Source organism: Triticum dicoccoides, chromosome 1A, assembly GCF_002162155.2.
Source record: "Triticum dicoccoides isolate Atlit2015 ecotype Zavitan chromosome 1A, WEW_v2.0, whole genome shotgun sequence".
NCBI lineage: Eukaryota > Viridiplantae > Streptophyta > Magnoliopsida > Poales > Poaceae > Triticum > Triticum dicoccoides.
The window spans coordinates 389700851-389719785 of NC_041380.1; the positions used below are offsets into that span (position 1 = coordinate 389700851).

At 47.6% G+C, this 18935-nt stretch overlaps 2 protein-coding genes across 2 annotated transcripts; one reads left to right on the forward strand and one right to left on the reverse strand.

The window, feature by feature from the left end:
• Positions 1 to 1969: 1969 nt before the first annotated feature.
• Positions 1970 to 12625, reverse strand: LOC119275339 (T-complex protein 1 subunit epsilon-like). The gene is made up of 10 exons (XM_037556160.1): positions 12462 to 12625; positions 6851 to 6973; positions 6242 to 6560; positions 5763 to 6111; positions 5492 to 5624; positions 5363 to 5415; positions 4596 to 4698; positions 2995 to 3161; positions 2808 to 2921; positions 1970 to 2479 (listed from the first exon to the last, which is right to left on the reverse strand). The coding sequence occupies exons 1-10, from the start codon at positions 12535 to 12537 to the stop codon at positions 2309 to 2311; spliced, it is 1608 nt and encodes a 535-aa protein (XP_037412057.1). The 5' UTR covers positions 12538 to 12625; the 3' UTR covers positions 1970 to 2308.
• A 1146-nt stretch (positions 12626 to 13771) lies between these two features.
• On the forward strand, positions 13772 to 18664 carry LOC119275343 (dynamin-related protein 1E-like). Its single transcript, XM_037556163.1, has 15 exons — positions 13772 to 14062; positions 14178 to 14241; positions 14339 to 14446; positions 15301 to 15402; positions 15716 to 15766; positions 15856 to 15917; positions 16014 to 16104; positions 16607 to 16671; positions 16755 to 16949; positions 17037 to 17156; positions 17234 to 17304; positions 17381 to 17606; positions 17682 to 17732; positions 17820 to 18215; positions 18294 to 18664. Exons 1-15 carry the CDS (start codon positions 13916 to 13918, stop codon positions 18420 to 18422), a joined length of 1878 nt encoding a protein of 625 aa, XP_037412060.1. The 5' UTR covers positions 13772 to 13915; the 3' UTR covers positions 18423 to 18664.
• The last annotated feature ends 271 nt before the right edge of the window (positions 18665 to 18935 follow it).

The window sequence follows — 18935 nt, forward strand, 5'->3', positions numbered from 1 at the left end:
GCAGGGGCCCGGCTGGACAGGGGCCGCCCACCTCCACCGCTGCCGCGCCGCCCCTCCACCTGAGATCCACGGCGAGAAGGGCCACCCGCGACCCGGTCGCCCGCGACCCGCAGCGCCAGACGAGGCGCCGAGGCGCTGCTGCGAAGCAGCCGCCACCCGCCGGCCTGCACCACCACCATGTCGCCCGACGCCACGCCGTCGCCGCTGGCCTACTCCGGAGCACCGCCGCACCGCTACACCCGGCACGAGCGTGGCATCCCCACCGGCGAGATCCAGCCCGCGCCGCACCCCCCGCGCAAGGAGACGAGATGGTCCCGCCGCCGGCGGCGACGATTGGGCTTCGCCCGCTCGTGCCCCTTGGCGGCGGCGAGGGAGGAGAGAGAGAAGGGGGGTGGCGGCGGCGGTGCTAGGGTTGCCCCCCGGACGGCCGCGGGAGCGTCGCGGGAGGGGAGGGGAATGCTCCCACCGTAGATCCCGTTCACCTCACAGATTGAACCAATTGCATCGACTAATAAACTTCCTTTTTTCATATTTGAGTTCATGTATTTTCTTTGGATCTTTGGTGAATGACCTTGGTAATTTGGCAAGCTCTCTCACCTGGGACCAGAAACTCGCTCAAAAACCATTTTGATACCAAGTATTTTTCTTAGGGTTTATCTTTAACCCTAAATCCAAATACTGAAAACCCTGAATTATATATCTGGCCACTATAAAGGAAACTTCATTTCTTTTGATCCTAAGATTCTCCAAATATTATCAAAGCCTCTAAGATATATCGAAGTCCACTTCTAAAAAATATTGCCATGACATTATGAAATGTCTCTCTAAATTCAACATTCCATTTGTAGCCATTATTGGCTCATAAATCCCAATATATCTTTCCATGTGTCCAACAATCATGAAACTTGGTGGACATGATCTTTGTGCTCACATTGTTATCCACTAAATTTCGTGGCTCGATTTGAGTTAGAAAAATAATATTTCCCCATTTTAAGAAATACTCATTTGATATCCATTGCAAAGGTAATCCTGAGACCATGTCCCTCTCCCTTCATGGTGGTAGCAAGGTCTGCCTCCTTCTGATCAATTTCGACCAATGCACGGCAACCCGAAACCTCTTGGTTTGCTAGGATGCGATTGGGTGCGCGTTGATCCCCCTCTTCACAACGAACAAAGCAAGCTTTTCAGTGCCATTTGTATAGAGCTCACCCAGGGCTTTACTACCCTGGGTTTTCCCTCCCCAACAACCAAACAAGTCCCAAGGGGCCATACCTGCACCTCAGAATTCAAAAAGTCAGCATGTAGCCATGCATGATACTCCCTCCGTTCCCAAATATAAGTCTTTCTATAGATTCCAACAAATGACTACAGACGGAGCAAAATGAGTGAATCTACACTTTAAAATATGTCCACGTACATTCATATGTTGTAGTCCATTTGAAATGTCTAAAAAGACAAACATTTAGGAATGGAGAGAGTAAAAAAGTTTTCCGTTCTATTATACCAGTTATATTTAATAAACATTTTACAACTATACAACAAATATACTAAATCATACTCCCCTTGAGAATTGTATATAAACACAATAACTCATATGAGAGGTTGTATACATATGAGTAATCATTTTTTAAAGTAATGAAAGGTTGTATACATATTATTACTTGAAACATTTTACTCTTATTATAAAGTAATAATATGTTATATTCAGTTTCAATTCTCATATTATTACTTTAAAACACAATAACTCATATGAATACAACCTTTCATTGAAATATATCACAACCAGTTTGCACAGCAACGCAAGAAGTATTGTCTAGTTAACATAGACATTCAGTTCATTATACCAACTAGCACAATTCTAGATGTATATTCTGCGAATATTGTAGGGAAAAACTTTTCATGGCCTTTTAAATGGAGGGCTTACTGCACGAGTACACCTGAACGGCTAGGCCAAGTGAACCCCACCAACTGACCAACCTGTTATCGTGTATTTTCATATTTCTGCATAGTTCCTCTGTAGCAAAACAGATTAAATGCAATTTGTACACTGACGAATAAATAAACAATAGTAGAGGGCACCCAGACTAAAGCACTAAGCATCGGAAAATACAGAAAAAAGAGAGATTGTTTATTATTCATGTAACAAGATGTGAGAACGCAAGAACCAAGGTCTTCAGCAAGCGTCACAAGCAAAATATAGGCCTACGGTACAAGCAAGTGGCCAATCCAACTGCTTCAGCAATGCTGCATGGTATAATGATGGTTTGTTATCCAGCACGGTTGCCCATGCTTGCAACATTATCAGTACTCAGAACTCTGACGGCGTGATAACGTCATCGATCTTGAGTATCATCTTAACAACCTGCGTTGCCAACAATATCTGTTGTTGCTTGCCAATCAGGGTTTCAAAGACGTTCTGTCCTCTCATATCGTTGGTCCCGACGTCATTGCAGTCGATGCCACAGTAGGGATTGTTCTCCTGCAGAGGTGGTAACCGGTCAGAATCACATGCATGTTACTCAAATGTGAAACGAGACATCCAAATCAGCTTTTAATCACAGCATTAAATATGCTGCATTGACGGCATCAAGCAGTAAAATTGGTAGGATGTGCAAGCACATACTGTAGTGTGTGCCTCGGCCTCGAGTAACACTTCTGTATCACAAGTACAATAACACTAGGATTTGCGCACAGACTCATCCGACTCGAAGTACAAGGACGAGTGACGTTTCATTGAATCATCAAGAACAAATATTGCTACCTATTAGAAGAGCAGACTGGGGAGTAAGGCAACAGAACCATAATACCTGAATTTGCTGAGATTTTACCGCAGTCAACGTATCAATAGGTGGCAAACCACTGTTTTCAGCCAAGGCTAGTGGAATCCCATCCAGCGCATCAGCAAACGACCTAATTGCATACTGCAAGTACAAAGAACATGATGAAACGATATTGCATCTTGTTGCAACTTAGCTGTTGAAACTCAGCAGTTACCTGCTCGGCTCCAGCATATCGATCTGCTGCAGCTTCGACAGCAACAGAGCAAGATATCTCAGCTGAGCCGCCACCATAAACAATAGAGTTATTGCGGATCAGATTTCTAGCCACACACAGAGCGTCGTGAATACTTCGCTTGGCCTCCTCAATCATCATTTTGTTGCCTGCATGGTAGCTGCTGGCTTTATCATGGAAACTCCAAAAGCAATTTATCTTTTAGCTAGTGCACATATTGAAAATCAATACTAGCGGTGACAATCAATCATTTTCTACTTAGCATAGTTGGTTGGGTTGCTACAGTGAGGTCTTAGAACCCTACAATTCTTCAAGGAAAAGCAACACACAGCTCGATGGTGCATCATACAATCATGATGATATGAACAGTATATGAATATTTTGTACTCATTCTACAAATCCAGCTGGTTATGTATGACAAGGTACTCTCAAACTATGATCTGATAATGTACCCAACACAACGATGGGTCATAGGACCAAGTACTCACAAATTATGACCTAATTAAAAACCAATAGTATCATAAAAATTGTATTCATAATGGGGAAGTGAATGTTACAAAGAAATTTCTCATATATTTCAGTGCACAATTTGCCATTATGCAAGATTAATAACTAAAATTATGCAAGTACACTAGATTTGACAATTGGGTGCGGAACAGTGAAAACTGTCACGTATCTGGATACTGCCAACACTGGTAAAATTGTCTGCACTGTATGCACTGGCAGAGCCACGGCAAGGCTGAATGGGCCGTGGCCCGCCCAGCACAGGAGAAAAAAAATATACCTAGCCAGCCCACAACACAACACATAGCAATAACAGGTATCAGCCCAGCCCCAGCGAAACTGCCTCACACCATACCACAAATAAGGACGCGCAGCAGTCAGCAATGGTGCAGCCGCCCGCTGTCAGCCCACACAGACAGCCGCCGCTCACCGACACACCGCACACTTCAGCCGCCTCCCAGCCAGTTGGCCGGTTCACGAGGCCACGACCCACAGGCCACTCAGCTAGCAGTCTGAATCCTTGTAAGCTGGCTCACAGGTGAATGATTTCTATGAATCATCTCCAATTTCCTTCTCCTAAATTCGACTGAGGTTGTCGTCTATTTGTGTGGTAGCATAAATAATTCACTGGAGATATGTTGTTTAAATTCTATGCGAAGGCATTGTTGTAGATTTTAAAAGGACAAATGACTGAAACCAATTTGTAGTATGTGACTCAATATCTGATGTCTTCAAAAACTCCTGTAATGACTAACAAAAATAGTCTAATGAAACTGTATTTTGGTATAGCTTTTCTTTTATATATTTGTACTCATTTGATCTTGTAAAAATGGAACAGAAGGTACTGATGAATGCCGATGATTCAAAAGTTGGAAAAACATTTGCCGTTCTTTAGCTTGGCCCACCCAACAATTTGTTTCTAGCTCCACCACTGACTGTATGCAACACAAAAGTATCTCAACTATATGGACAGATTGATCACTGATTGGTTGAAGGTACAAGCACAGATGACCTAATAAAGGATGTGGAGATATGCACATGCGAACATGAAGGAAGAGATATTATCCATTGGAACATACCGCCATGGATGAAGATAGTTACAGCTCTGGAATTTGCACATCTCTCAATGCAAAGCATTCGATCCTTTGTTGTTCCAAATGACTTCTCTCTAACCAAGCCAGCCTGTTTCAGCAAAGTATGCAGATAAGCAAACCACATGAGATACAAGTAGTATGGTATAGTTTTAAACAAAGCATAATTATATTACGATTACTTTCAAGAATATGTTACTTTTGCATGGTATCTTGATGGCAAACATCCTCATTGCTAGGTGCTGAAGGAACGCATTGATTACACCAGAGAGAAGTGGCAACCCTACTCAACTACCAAGAAACACGTAAAGATTAACATTGTTGAGCATTCAATTTTTAGTTTATTGTCCTGAGGTCAATCAAGTCACCCTCACAAACCGACATGCGGCTAATTAAAGTCGGCGGACATCTTAACAATTACTGGACATTGTATAGAGGCTGAGTCAATTAATTCGGATCGGAGGGAGTATCACTTATCTGTTTTAACTTCTTAAATTGTTCGATACACTTATACTATTAAGAAATAATAGAAAGTATGTAACTACGTATACAGACAAAAACTCCCACAAATTAATAGCTAGTCTCCGCATATGCTCTGTAGTCTCAGCTACTTAAGATTTCACATACTTGGGGTTCTAAAATTAGACACCCGACTATACAGCCTGCACCAATCCATGCATATTTAATATTACTTGGGTACATTATCAGAAAAAATTATTCCTTGTGTACAAAAAGGAGCACAAAACCAGTTGTACCTGCCCAAGCTTATCAGGAGTCAACTCTTGGAATCTTGGAACAATACGCCCCCCTGCAGTCAGTTTTCAAATGTTAGATAGTGTATTTATAAGACATTCGGGTTCACAAGGAGAGGTACTCATATCAACCTGTAGCTATGGCAATCAATTCCAATTCAACACCACCAACCCATCTCACAGCGGGCAGATTTCTTTGCATAAGCAAATGATTGGCTTCATCATCAAAACCCCACTGACAGATAACTAAGGTTGCACCAACATCCTGCAAGTGTTTACAAACAAATCTTTAAGTACTTATATTAAGAAATCAACAATGATACGATGCAAAGTAAAAAAAACTTTGCGCAAAATCATGACTTTGCCCTACTATAAAATACATTGAAATTTTGTAGGCCTTTACCTTGCATTTCTGAACCATTTCATCAAAGTATTTTTGCTCTTGTCCACGCATCGTCTGGAATTTTTCTACAGTGTCAATGTCAACCTTATGCTTTGTCTTGGGCTTTGGGGGCTCAAATGGGCAGGTAAGGATGGCAATATTAGCATCCTCGATTCTCTTTGGCATTTGTGGGTGGCTCATATCTTTGTCAACAGCGATTCCGTATATTAGCTCAGTGTCCTCTAGCTTCCCACCAACTTTACCATCTACTTTAATCAAGTCCAAGTTTACATCCTTCCTTTCCAAATCAGCAACAGCAAGGACTGCCCTGACAGCAATCTCAGCAAGCATCCGCTTACAACGGTTAACACTGCAGTTTAAGAATGACGGGTCCAATTAGACAAACGGAGAGAAATATAAACTGAATCTACCCTGCTTCCTAGCAGATCAAAACATTGGTTACATAACTGAGAAGTTAAGAGTGAATATCTTCGACTTACATCTTTGAGGACAGAGTTGTCATGCAGGTCTGCACCAAGGGCTCTATATTTGCAGCAGTGAACTCAAACCTAGTGGAGATATGTTCGAGGTGATCAAAAGCTATCTTGGAAGCCATTTCATATCCTTCGGCAATTCTTATCGGTTGAATACCACGCTCTAGCAGTTTCTCAGCTTGTTCCAGGAGCGACCCTGCCAGGACCACCACCCCAGTAGTACCATCCCCGATTTCATAGTCTTGACTACGGGAAAGCTCCACCATAAGCTTTGCAATCTGGTTGTCAACATCCATTTGCTCCAGGATCGTCGCTCCGTCATTTGCTAAAAAATCATAAGGGAGGTAATTATTCAGAAACCCGAACTTCCCTTATTTTATTATAGGAATAAAATCAAAGTAATTTCCAACGGAACTAACAGCCCTACAGACATCTAGAACTCTGGACAGATACTGCGTAGCACACACCAAAATCCCTAGCCCTCGAAGAAACCGATGCAAGGGCCAGATCGCATGCGAGAACCTCAAGTTTTCCCGCAAAGAAAAAAGAACAGGTGAGGCTAAGATCAGGAAGCAGAGCGGGGAGGGGAGTGAGAGAGTGCGGTGGAGCAGTTACTGATGGTGACGTCGCCGTCGGGGGACTGGAGAATCTTGTCCATGCCCTTGGGGCCGAGGGAGGTGCGGAGGCTGCGCGCGACGGCCTTGCCGGCGGCGACGTTGGCCTTGTGCGCGTCGAGCCCTGTCACACCTGATGCTGCCACATCGGTGGACTAGATAGGAGAGATGACCAGGCATGTGTGGGCTGAGCCCATCAGTGTAACAGGCCGTCTGTGGCCAGAGGCTGTGTAACTGAATGTACTTAACCGAGCGAGACAGACTGAACAGGCAGGAATGAAAAAGAAGTATCTGAACTACTCATCTCCTTCATCTCTCCTCACCTACTCCTCCTGCTACCTCTCATCCCCGATCCCCTCCCTGTAGTGATCGATCCCCCTCCTCCGGGCGCCGGTCATTACAATTTGGTATCTCAGAGCCAACGAATTTACCCAGAAAATTTTTTCGCCGCGGTTTTCCTCACTCCCTTGGTCAGATCGGTAACATCCACCGCCGTAGGTGCGATTTCACTCCGGTGAGGTCGCCCGAAATCCTTGGCGGGGTTCGATCTACTCAGGGCGGGAACCACGGCGCCCTCCAAGCCCTCTGCGCAGGCACGGCAAGTTATTGCCGCCATGGAAGGACAGACAGCCAACCTCACTGTTCTCATGGAGAAGCTCCTGTCCAGATTTGACGAGGAGAAGGGCCTGGCGGAGAAGAGAGCTGAGGCGCAGACGGCGTTCAACACTCAAGTCTCCCACAAGTTGCAGAGCTTGTCCAAACAGATCGGGCTTACACAAGCCGAGGTCGACGACGTGCGCAAGATGGCCTCCCCGGCTGATTCAGCCCCCTCCGCGGTCTCGCAAGTGGACGATCCTTCCGCGGCGGGCCGGCGAGCACATGTGGCCAACAACGGGCTCCAACAACCAGAGGTTGTGCTCCAGACGCCTCCTCCTGAGCCGCGCGCCGCGCTGCCCCCGAGCACACTGCCGATTCCGCAGGCTTTCACCAGTCAGATCCCCTTTGCCCGGCTCACCAATGAGGGCCCTCCCCTGCTCGCTCGTCCCGAGCACCAACCATCAGGGGAGCGCACCCAGCTACTAGCTCCACGGGACGAGTACACCACCAAGCCACCGAAGCATAATTTTCCACGATTCGATGGCGAACTGCCTCGGGTGTGGCTGGATCGTTGCCTCGCATATTTCGAGCTCTACCGTGTGCCACCGCTCAACTGGGTGGCGACGGCAGCACTGTACGTGGAAGGGCACGCGGCACTCTGGTTACGAGCGTTTCGTCAGCAACACCAGGTGATCTCCTGGGACATGTTTCGGCGAGCAATTGAGGAAGAATTCGGTCCTGAGGAGTTTGAATCACTGATGCACAATCTTCTGCAACTGCGACAGACGGGCACTGTGGTGGAGTACAGGCAGCAGTTTGAAGTATACATGTATAATCTGCTCGCTCTTGACGCCACCCTCAGTCCCAAGTTCTTTGTGACCCAGTTTCTGTTGGGTCTCAAAGGCGAGCTCCGTGCCGCTGTGCGCTTACAAGCCCCGACCAGCATCACGCGGGCTACAGTGTTCGCCCGTATCCAAGAAGAGGAGCTCGACTTGCAACGCCCGCGATTCAGACCAACAATCACCAGTCGACCTCCACCTCTGCCCGCGGCGTTGCCAGCGACGCGCCGCCCACCACCACCACCACCTGTGCCACCAGCGGCTGTGGCACCTCGCGCGGCACCGGCCCCGCGCCCAGCAACCGATGATTTCGGTCGAGAGCGCCAGTTACGAGACTACAGAAGACAACACGGACTATGTTTTCGCTGTGGCGATAAGTACTCGCGGGAGCACCAGTGTCAGCGTACAGCACAACTCCTCACCATTGAAGTGGGGGAGCACGGCGAAGTTCTCTCGGACGATGCTATGCGTGCACTGGAGTTGCTTGATGAACCAGATGCTCAAGAACCGGCCTGCTGCCTTTTGTCAGCACATGCCGTTGATGGAACTGAAATGGCAGAAACGATCAGGTTGCGAGCAACAGTGGGAAACCAAACAATGCTGCTCTTGGTGGATTCAGGCAGTACTAACAGTTTTGTCAGCACCACATTTGCCACACGTATTGGAGCAAAGACCACGCGTATTTCCGCGATCACCGTGCACGTCGCCAACGGCCAGCGTCTGACCTGCACCGAGCTGGTACCTCGACTGCAGTGGCAGTGCCAAGGCCACGAGTTCCTCACCGACATGCGCGTGCTCGAATTGGGAGCCTACGATGCATTATTGGGAATGGATTGGCTCGCACAGCACAGCCCGATGCAATGCGACTGGCAACTGAAGACCATGCAATTCACTAGGCAAGATATCGCAGTCCTATTAACAGGTGTACGCACGGACGAGCAGCCGACGATTACAACCCTGGACGCCGCAACGCTCTGGCAGATGCATGAGGAGAATGACATTTGGGGGGCTGCTCTGCTCGAAATTCACATCACCCCTACAGCAGAAGGCAAAGAACCAATTCCTCCAGTCATACAACAAGTACTGACAGAATTCAGCGATGTCTTCGCCGAGCCAACAAAGCTTCCCCCACACAGGCAGTACGATCATGCCATCTCACTGGAACCAGGGGCAGCCCCGGTCAATTGCAGACCCTACCGCTACTCGCCACTCCAAAAAGACGAGATTGAGAGACAAGTCAGTGAGATGCTTCGCACTGGTCTGATTACTCACAGCATGAGCCCCTTCGCGGCACCTGTTCTCTTAGTCAAGAAAAAGGACGGGACATGGAGGTTCTGTGTTGACTATCGGCGCTTGAATCTAGTAACAATCAAAAACAAGTTTCCTCTTCCCGTGATCGATGAGCTGCTGGATGAGTTAGCAGGAGCGGCATATTTCTCCAAGATTGATTTACGGGCGGGCTACCATCAAATCCGGATGCGTGAAGGTGATGAGGAAAAGACGGCGTTTAAAACACATCACGGTCATTTCCAATTCCGGGTGATGCCCTTCGGTGTCACCAATGGGCCGCCAACTTTTCAGTGCCTTATGAACTCCGTCTTCGAAGGACCAAACCGTAAGTTTGTGATCTCATTTCTGGATGACATATTGGTTTTCAGCAGAACCTTGCAGGCACATGTGGAGCACTTGCGCACCGTCTTCACCATCTTGCGTCAACATCAACTTTACGCCAAAGAGTCCAAGTGTTCCTTTGCCCAGCCGCAAATTGAGTACCTCGGCCATGTGATCTCTCGAGACGGCGTGGCCACCGACGCCAGCAAGACGAGTGCTATGCAAGCGTGGCCTACCCCAACCAATGCCACAGAATTACGGGGCTTCCTCGGCCTCACCGGCTACTACCGCAAGTTCGTTCCGCGCTATGGAATCCTCGCCAAGCCTCTCACTCAATTGCTCACCAAAAAGGGCTTTGTGTGGACCGAGCAAGCACAGGCGGCGTTCGAGCTTCTCAAGAAAGCCATGGTGAATACGCCGGTGCTGGCCCTGCCGGATTTCTCCCGGCCCTTCTCCATCGAAACCGACGCTTGTGACACCGGGGTGGGCGCGGTCCTCGTCCGATTGCCTACCTCAGCAAGGCTCTTGGAGTGCGCAATCAACGCCTCTCCATTTACGAGAAGGAGTTCCTCGCCGTGATCATGGCGATCGACAAGTGGCGCGCCTATCTTCAACGAGCTCCTTTCGTCATCGTCACGGACCACAAGAGCCTATGCAGCTTGGGTGATCAGCATTTGGAGACGGATCTGCAGCGCAAGGCCATGTCCAAGATGGTGGGGCTTCAATTCTCCTTCAAGTACCGGCGCGGCCCCGACAACGGTGCAGCGGACGCCCTCTCCCGCGTGGGTCACCTTCTCTCCATCGACGCTCTCTCCATCTGTCAGCCGCAATGGCTCCAGGAGGTCGCCAACTCCTACGAGACAGACAAGGACGCGCAAGACATGCTCCAACGGCTGGCCATCTCCAGTCCAGATGAGCACGGCTACGAGCTGCGACAAGGTGTCATCCGCCTCCATGACAAGCTCTGGATCGGTGCGAACACAGCCCTCCAGACCAAGTTGATTAGCGCCTTCCATGCCAGCGCGGTGGGTGGGCACTCTGGCGTGGCAGCCACCTACCAACGAGTCAAGAAGCAGTTCACCTGGCGAGGTTTGAAGCAAGCAGTCGAGGACTTTGTTCGCCAATGCTCTATCTGCCAACATGCCAAGCACGAGCACACAAAACCTCCAGGTCTGCTCCAGCCCCTACCAATCCCTACCGAGCCATGGCAAGACCTCACTATGGATTTCATCGAGGGGCTGCCCTGTTCAGAAGGCTACGAGGTGATCATGGTCGTCGTCGACCGCTTCACCAAGTACGCGCATTTCGTGCCACTCAGTCACCCTTTCACGGCAGCAACGGTGGCCCGAGCATTCTGGGACAATATCATCAAGCTCCACGGCGTGCCGATGTCAATTGTCTCGGACCGCGACAAGATATTCACCAGCAACATGTGGCGGGCACTTCTCGACGCAGCCGGCACCAAGCTAAGCTTCTCCACGGCGTACCATCCTCAGACGGACGGACAAAGCGAACGCGTCAATCAGTGCCTCGAGATGTACCTTCGTTGTGCCGTTCATGACAACCCCAAGCATTGGCGCAAGTGGCTGCCAACTGCGGAGTTCTGGTACAACACCTCGTACCATTCCTCGCTGAACACTTCTCCCTTTCAAGCTCTGTACGGCAAAGAAGCAAACCTTGGGGGACTGCCAGCGATTGCAACTCACTTGCCCGAGCACACAGGGGATGAACTGGACTGGGTCACTCACAACGACAAGCTACGCGCGCAACTGGCCCGTGCACTGAACCGATGCAAGCAACAGGCAGACAGACACAGGATTGAGCGCTCGTTTAATGTGGGTGATCAAGTGCTGCTCAAACTCCAGCCATATGTCCAATCCACAGTGGCCAACCGCCCCTGTCCCAAGCTGGCATATAAATTCTTTGGCCCCTTCACGGTCGAGCAGCGCGTGGGCGCCATGGCGTACAAGCTGGAGCTACCACAGAACAGTCGCATTCACCCCGTCTTTCATGTTTCGCAGCTCAAGCCGTTCACGCAAGACTACTCGCCGGTCTTCTCCGAGCTTCCGCGCACACCCGACCTGTCCGCTGCACCTCTGCAGCCGGTGGCCATCCTCGAGCGCCGCATGGTCAAGAAGGGGAGCAGTGCAATCGTCCAGGTACGCGTCCAGTGGTCATCATTGTCACCTGATTCGGCTACATGGGAGGACTACACCGTGCTGCGTCACCGCTACCCACAGGCTCCTTGCTGGGATAATGTCGCTTCCGCTCAAGGAGGAGAGCATGTCACACCTGATGCTGCCACATCGGTGGACTAGATAGGAGAGATGACCAGGCATGTGTGGGCTGAGCCCATCAGTGTAACAGGCCATCTGTGGCCAGAGGCTGTGTAACTGAATGTACTTAACCCAGCGAGACAGACTGAACAGGCAGGAATGAAAAAGAAGTATCTGAACTACTCATCCCCTTCATCTCTCCTCACCTACTCCTCCTGCTACCTCTCATCCCCGATCCCCTCCCTGTAGTGATCGATCCCCCTCCTCCGGGCGCCGGTCATTACAAGCCCCCGCAGGCGGGACTTGCTCTCCTGCTCCCTCAGGATGATGAAGGGCCGTCCGAAATCGTCGAACGCCAGCGCCATGGCCGGCGCCGCCGATGGACGGGACGCGCGCGCGGCGCTTCTAGAAGGGTCGGATCGCACCGGGGGAGGAGGAGGCGGCGCGAGGGCGGCAAGCGGGCGTACCGGCGATCTTTGTCAGGCTTAGGCAAAAAAAAAAAACTTCACGAAACATCCAAAAGGATATGGGCTTCATCAATGGATGTGTGGGCCGGGCTGGATAGATGGGCTGGCCTTTTCTATCCCACGAATAAAACCCGAAACCGTTGCTAAAAGGGGGAAAAAACTCATAACCGTGGACGAGATATGCGCGTCGGAGACCCACGTCACCATCCCACGAATCTGTTTGAAGAACTTTTGAAGCGACCGGTCCACCTGCCCCGTCATCAGCGTGTTTTCTTCCTAAACTACCCTTGTACCTTCGCTGCCAAGCATGATAAGTGTTACACCGACTACACGCTTGCGTGGGAGCTAACGCATGCTTGATTTACTTTATTTTGGAATTTACACATCTTGCTCCGTAGACCATATATGTAGCCTGATTCATTCTCCAAACTGAGCCTCTCTCTTTTTTTCTGCGGGGAACTGAGCCTGGGTACTGTATTATTGTGTCTACACAGACAAAAATCTCATTAAACCACAATAGTGTGACTGAACAATCGACAAAATTGGGGTACAAAAGAAGACCCCGCGTCGATCTCGAGCGAAAACCCTAATCGTCGCCGCAAGCGACACATGTCATTGGGCAAAGCCCACTGGCGGGTCGACGCTGGCGGTTGACGGTTACTGGATTTGTTTCTCACGCGAGCGTTGCTCTGGGCGCGCCCCTCTCGGTGGAGTTGTTCGCCATGGTGACCGACCTTGGTTCGTGGGATTGCCCTTGGAGTGTTGCTCTGGCGAATGTTGAGGATGCTAGGACGAGAGGCGATGTGGGGGCTTAGCGTAGCCACGTGCGGCAACGCCTAGTAACTGCTCCGCCCGATGGTGAGGTGGTCCTATGCTTCGTGGTGTCTATGGCGTGGCCTAGGCGGTGGTTCCTGGTTATGATGCACTTGGGCTTGGCCCAAATCTGGTTTGTGCTGGCGGTTGGTTGCAGTTTCTCGGGTGGCGGTCTCGGACTTGGAGTATGACACTACTACTATGTTACTTTACATTATGAAGATAATAATTTAAACTAGTATCATATATGTATGACACTAGTATAAGTTACTCCGGTCCCGCCTTAGCAAAACCGGCAGTTAAAATACAGGCCGACGAAGCCGATTCTCAATTTCCACGACAGCAACGCCTCTCTGCTTCCTTCGTCCGCAGGGCCTCTCGCGCAGCAGCGAAGCGCCTTCTCTCCCCCTCCCCCTTCCCGCGCCTTCTAGAACCTTCCACTCCAACTGCCGGGGCTGCGCAGATGGCGACCATGGAGAACGTGATCGTGCTCGTGAACCGCATCCAGCGCGCCTGCACCGTGCTCGGCGACCACGGCGGGGACGGCGCCGCCGCCTCCCTCCCCGCCCTGTGGGAGGCGCTGCCTTCCGTGGCCGTCGTCGGAGGGCAGGTACTCCCACCTTCGGTCGCCTGTGCTCGCCCCGCCTAGGGTTTTCGTTTCGTGGCTTAATTACCGTGACGCCTGGGTTTGATTTTTCTGCGCCCGGTTGCGTTCGTACGTGCAGAGTTCGGGGAAGTCGTCCGTGCTGGAGAGCATCGTTGGGCGTGACTTCCTCCCTCGAGGCTCTGGTATGGCAGCGAATCCCGCGTCCGGCTCCGACTATTCGAGCTTTTGTGCCGTTTGTTTTGATTGTTTAATTTCGCGGTTGTGCGTTGTGGTTCGAAGGGATCGTGACGAGGAGGCCACTGGTTCTGCAGCTGCACAAGACGGAGGTCGGGGAGCAGGAGTACGCCGAGTTCCTGCATGCACCAAGGCGTCGGTTCACCGATTTCGGTGAGCTCTCTCTGTGCCCGTAATGGATGCCTGATTAGGGGGTTATTCAGGGGTTATGCTTCAAGTAAACACTAGTAGTAATGGATGCCTGATTTTTTAATGCCCGATTTCGGTGAGCTCTCTCTGTGCCCGTAATGGATGCCTGATTAGGGGGTTATTCAGGGGTTATGCTTCAAGTAACTACTAGTAGTAATGGATGCCTGATTTTTTAATGTCTACTGTGATTTGCTGTGCTATTAATAAGTGCAGTGGAATAATATATCTATATGTACCTGCACCTGCACCAGAAGTTGTATTGCTCAATACAAGCTACATATGTGTGATAATATTCAGGCTGTGGGCACTTGATGATGCACTGGCTGTGGAGTGCTATTATATAAAAAAATGTGTGGTTTTATCTATTGCTTATCGATATGGTTGTAATCTTCTACTCCACAAGGATGGGTCAGGTGCAATGGGGAGTTTTTTAGGTAAAGTTCTATGGTCACTCTCTCTAGTCTCCACCCTATGTGGATAGCTCAGACTACATTATGCACTTGACTGTGTTGCTAAGTGTTTAAGACTTTTCCATCAGTGATTCAATGAGTAGGTGTTAATGCTGAGACTGGCAGATTTAAACGATTTTATTTGACCAACCTGCGTCTGGTGCTACCAGTTCAAGTGTTATGTGTTTTTGATCAGGCTGATTTGCATATGGCCACATGTATCCAAAAAACATCACACACATCCATCCTTCAGAAAAAAAATGATGTCCTGAAATGAATTTGGAATAGCTGAAGTATTTTCATTACTGGGAGGCAACTCAAGTTGATCAGATGCTTATTCTGTACATGCTGTTTGTCTGTTTTCTGCAGCTCTTGTGCGCATGGAAATCGAAGATGAAACTGATAGATTGACGGGGAGATCAAAACAAATATCTCCAGTCCCTATTCATCTCAGCATATACTCACCAAACGGTATTATACGTTGGACATAAGTGCATAACTTAGTGCTACATTGATGGAGAATATTGCTGCTGGTATTTACTAAATATAAATTTCCAGTTCCATTTTATATGAATATCACTGTAACTTCTCTGTTTGACAACAGTAGCCATGTATCTCTGATTTCATTCCTTTTTCATGGTGGTGTTTATATAGAGATCTTAGTTTATAAACAATAGCATTCATGCAGCTCTTGCATCTTCTTGGATCTTAATCTTTTTCCGGAGGGGTATTACTTCTACATTTTCTTGATAAGTCATTTATTCTACTCAATTGGCTATTGCAGTTGTCAACTTAACATTGATTGATCTGCCGGGTCTAACTAAGGTTGCTACCGGTATGCCAATGTCTATTTTTTTTCACATTTTCTGATCTAGGCAATGTTCACAAGGAATTTTCATTCACCATGTTGTCATCTCTTTTCAGAGGGGCAGCCTGAAAGCATTGCCCAGGATATCGAAAACATGGTGCGCTTATATGTTGAGAAGGTACTGCTATTGCTTCAATGGGGTGCACTTGACATACATAAGATGTGCATGTTGATATTTACCTATGGAGTGACACATTCCTATCTTCTTTTGTAGCCAAACTGTATTATACTTGCTATATCTCCTGCCAATCAAGATATAGCAACATCAGATGCCATTAAGCTTGCTCGGGATGTTGATCCAAGTGGTATGAACCAAAATTCTGCACTTATTTTGTTGTGATCTACTAATTCTATTATCTGATGGTACAATCCTTCAGTATAATGTTGAATAACTACGTATGTACTTACGTTTTATACGCCTATCAATGTCACAACTCATCATATTTGCTGATGTCATTTGCTTCAAAGATTTTAGCACTATGGATGTTCAACATGAAAAATAACAAAACAACATCTTTTCGGTGGAACCGATACATAACTTAGCAAGTATTTGGTTTTAACTCCAGATTATTGTGGTCGATTAATGATTACTGAGCCATGTGCGATGTACATTTCACTCCAATGGCTTAGACTACTGATTCTCTTGTCTAATATTTTATGACCTATTCACATTTGATTGATATTCTCCCCCACTGTGACAAAATTATCTGTTTGATGCATCTACCATATTTTCTTGCCTATTAATAAAAGCGTACTTTATAAAAAAAACATATTTCTTGCCTGAGGGATCATTTTAAATTTTCATAGGTGAAAGGACCTTTGGCGTGTTGACTAAGCTTGATTTGATGGACAAGGGAACAGATGCACTTGATGTACGCTTCTACTTTACTTTTTTCTGTGAATTTTGGGCTTATTAAGGACCTAATAATGCCCAATACTTGTTCTTCTCGCTAAGGTTCTTGAAGGAAGAGCTTACAAGCTACAACACCCATGGGTTGGAATTGTTAACCGCTCACAAGCAGATATCAACAGGAATGTTGACATGATTATTGCTAGGGAAAAAGAACAAGAGTTCTTTCATTCTAGTCCTGAATATGCTCATTTAGCCAGCAGGATGGGTTCAGAATATCTTGCTAAACTTCTTTCACAGGTTCGAAACATCCTTCTAGTGTTTTTATTCTTGTTCTTTGTAAGGTAGCAATGGTCTCATCATGCAATCCTGTTTTTTATCTCTCAGCAACTCGAGGCAGTTATTAGGGCACGCATTCCAAGCATCACATCTTTGATAAACAAAACTATTGATGAGCTTGAATCTGAGATGGATCACCTTGGTAGACCTATTGGATCAGACGCTGGGGTAATCAATGAAACTTTTGAGCTAAATTGCATTGGACTCAAACAGACATATGTAACACCATTCATGTACTTGTGCAGGCTCAGTTATATCTAGTCCTGGAGTTGTGCCGTGCGTTTGACAAAATATTTAAAGAACATCTTGATGGAGGGTAAGTTCCATTTTGATTATTTCATGTCTTTATTTTTCTTGGTTATAATCTGTAACGTGGATATTGAAATATGCAGACGACCTGGTGGTGATCGAATTTACTGGGTCTTTGATAATCAACTCCCTGCTGCTCTGCGGAAGCTTCCATTTGATCGCCACCTCTCCTTGCCAAACGTTAAACGAATTGTGTCACAAGCTGATGGTTATCAGCCTCATTTAATTGCTCCTGAGCAAGGTTACCGTCGACTGATAGAGTCTGGTCTCAGTTATTTTAGAGGGCCAGCTGAAGCTTCTGTAGATGCTGTAAGATTTCTTCTTCCTGTGGTTGCTTGCTTTGCCATGTTTCTTCCACTAAGTCCCCTTTTATCATCACTTTAGGTGCATAATGTCCTGAAAGAGCTGGTAAGGAAATCAATTGGGGAGACTGAGGTTTGTTTTCTTGTACACTTCAACTCCAACTTGCCACTTAAAATTTTTGTAAGTTATGTATTTACTGTAGTGATATTGTTTCACTAGGAACTGAGAAGATTTCCCACTCTTCAAGCGGAGCTTGCTGCTGCATGCAACAAAGCCCTGGAGAGCTTCCGTCAAGAGGGCCGTAAAACTACTGTGCGATTGGTCGATATGGAGTCAGCGTATTTGACGGTCGACTTCTTCCGCAAGCTTCCACAGGAGGTGGACAGGGCTGGAACTGGATACCCTGTGGACAATGCTGGAACTGGACCTTCCACTCCTGTTGATCGGTACTCTGACGCGCACTTCAGGAGGATTGCTTCTAATGTGTCCTCGTACATTGGCATGGTATCGGACACACTGAAGAATACTATTCCCAAGGCTGTTGTTCACTGCCAAGTCCGGGAAGCCAAGCGGTCCTTGCTGAACTATTTCTATATTCAAGTGGGCAGTAAAGATGTAGGTGTCTTCTTTTGTTGTCTAAATATGTTCATTCCTTATCCTTTCAGTTGTCTCAGTGATCAATTTCCTGTGTAGGCTAAGCAGCTCGCGCTACTCCTTGATGAGGATCCTGCTCTTATGGGGCGCAGGCAGCAATGCTTTAAGAGGCTTGAGCTATACAAGTCAGCAAGGGATGAGATTGATGCTGTGTCATGGTCGCGGTGAAGGTAACATACCATGTGCTTGTAATATACTTGCCTTAGTTCAACTCATGTTGTTTTGAGAAATGCCGAATTAGCAGTCGGTTAGTCTGGACTATTGTTGTCAAATCTCAGCTGACAGATCAGTTACCTTGCTGTAAATAACTCCTAGTCTTTTTTTCACTGTGTAATTCCGAGCTATTAGTATGAATATAACAGTTTTGTGTGACTACGGATATGAAATTTACAGACTTCTAAGTTTACAGACTTCTAAGTAGAAGTACTAGTTCTGGTACTTCTTAGTAGGATGCATGTGATCTTTGACAATCTGTATGCGGAGTTCTCAGCATAAGTAATGATCTTTCACCATCTTTGTGCATACTGATGCATATGCTCATTTATTCTCAACTCTCAAGCCCTGAACTCCCCTTTCAAAGAAAGAGCGCCTATTTCGTTTCCAGACTGTATACTATGGCATTTAGGCTTACAGGCCATTTTGCCCCTTTTGTGCTTCCTTCAGTTGTGGGACCTTCAGAGT

Excerpts from the sequence above, each read along its gene's own strand:
- LOC119275339 (XM_037556160.1), bottom strand. The coding sequence starts at position 12,537 with ATGGCGCTGGCGTTCGACGATTTCGGACGGCCCTTCATCATCCTGAGG. Across the intron at positions 5,625-5,762 it reads AAATGGTTCAGAAATGCAAG|GATGTTGGTGCAACCTTAGT; the intron begins GTAAAGGCCTAC and ends AAACACTTGCAG. Across the intron at positions 2,480-2,807 it reads TAAAATCTCAGCAAATTCAG|GAGAACAATCCCTACTGTGG; the intron begins GTATTATGGTTC and ends CCACCTCTGCAG.
- LOC119275343 (XM_037556163.1), top strand. The coding sequence starts at position 13,916 with ATGGCGACCATGGAGAACGTGATCGTGCTCGTGAACCGCATCCAGCGC. Across the intron at positions 15,918-16,013 it reads TGCGCTTATATGTTGAGAAG|CCAAACTGTATTATACTTGC; the intron begins GTACTGCTATTG and ends CTTCTTTTGTAG. Across the intron at positions 17,157-17,233 it reads CTATTGGATCAGACGCTGGG|GCTCAGTTATATCTAGTCCT; the intron begins GTAATCAATGAA and ends GTACTTGTGCAG.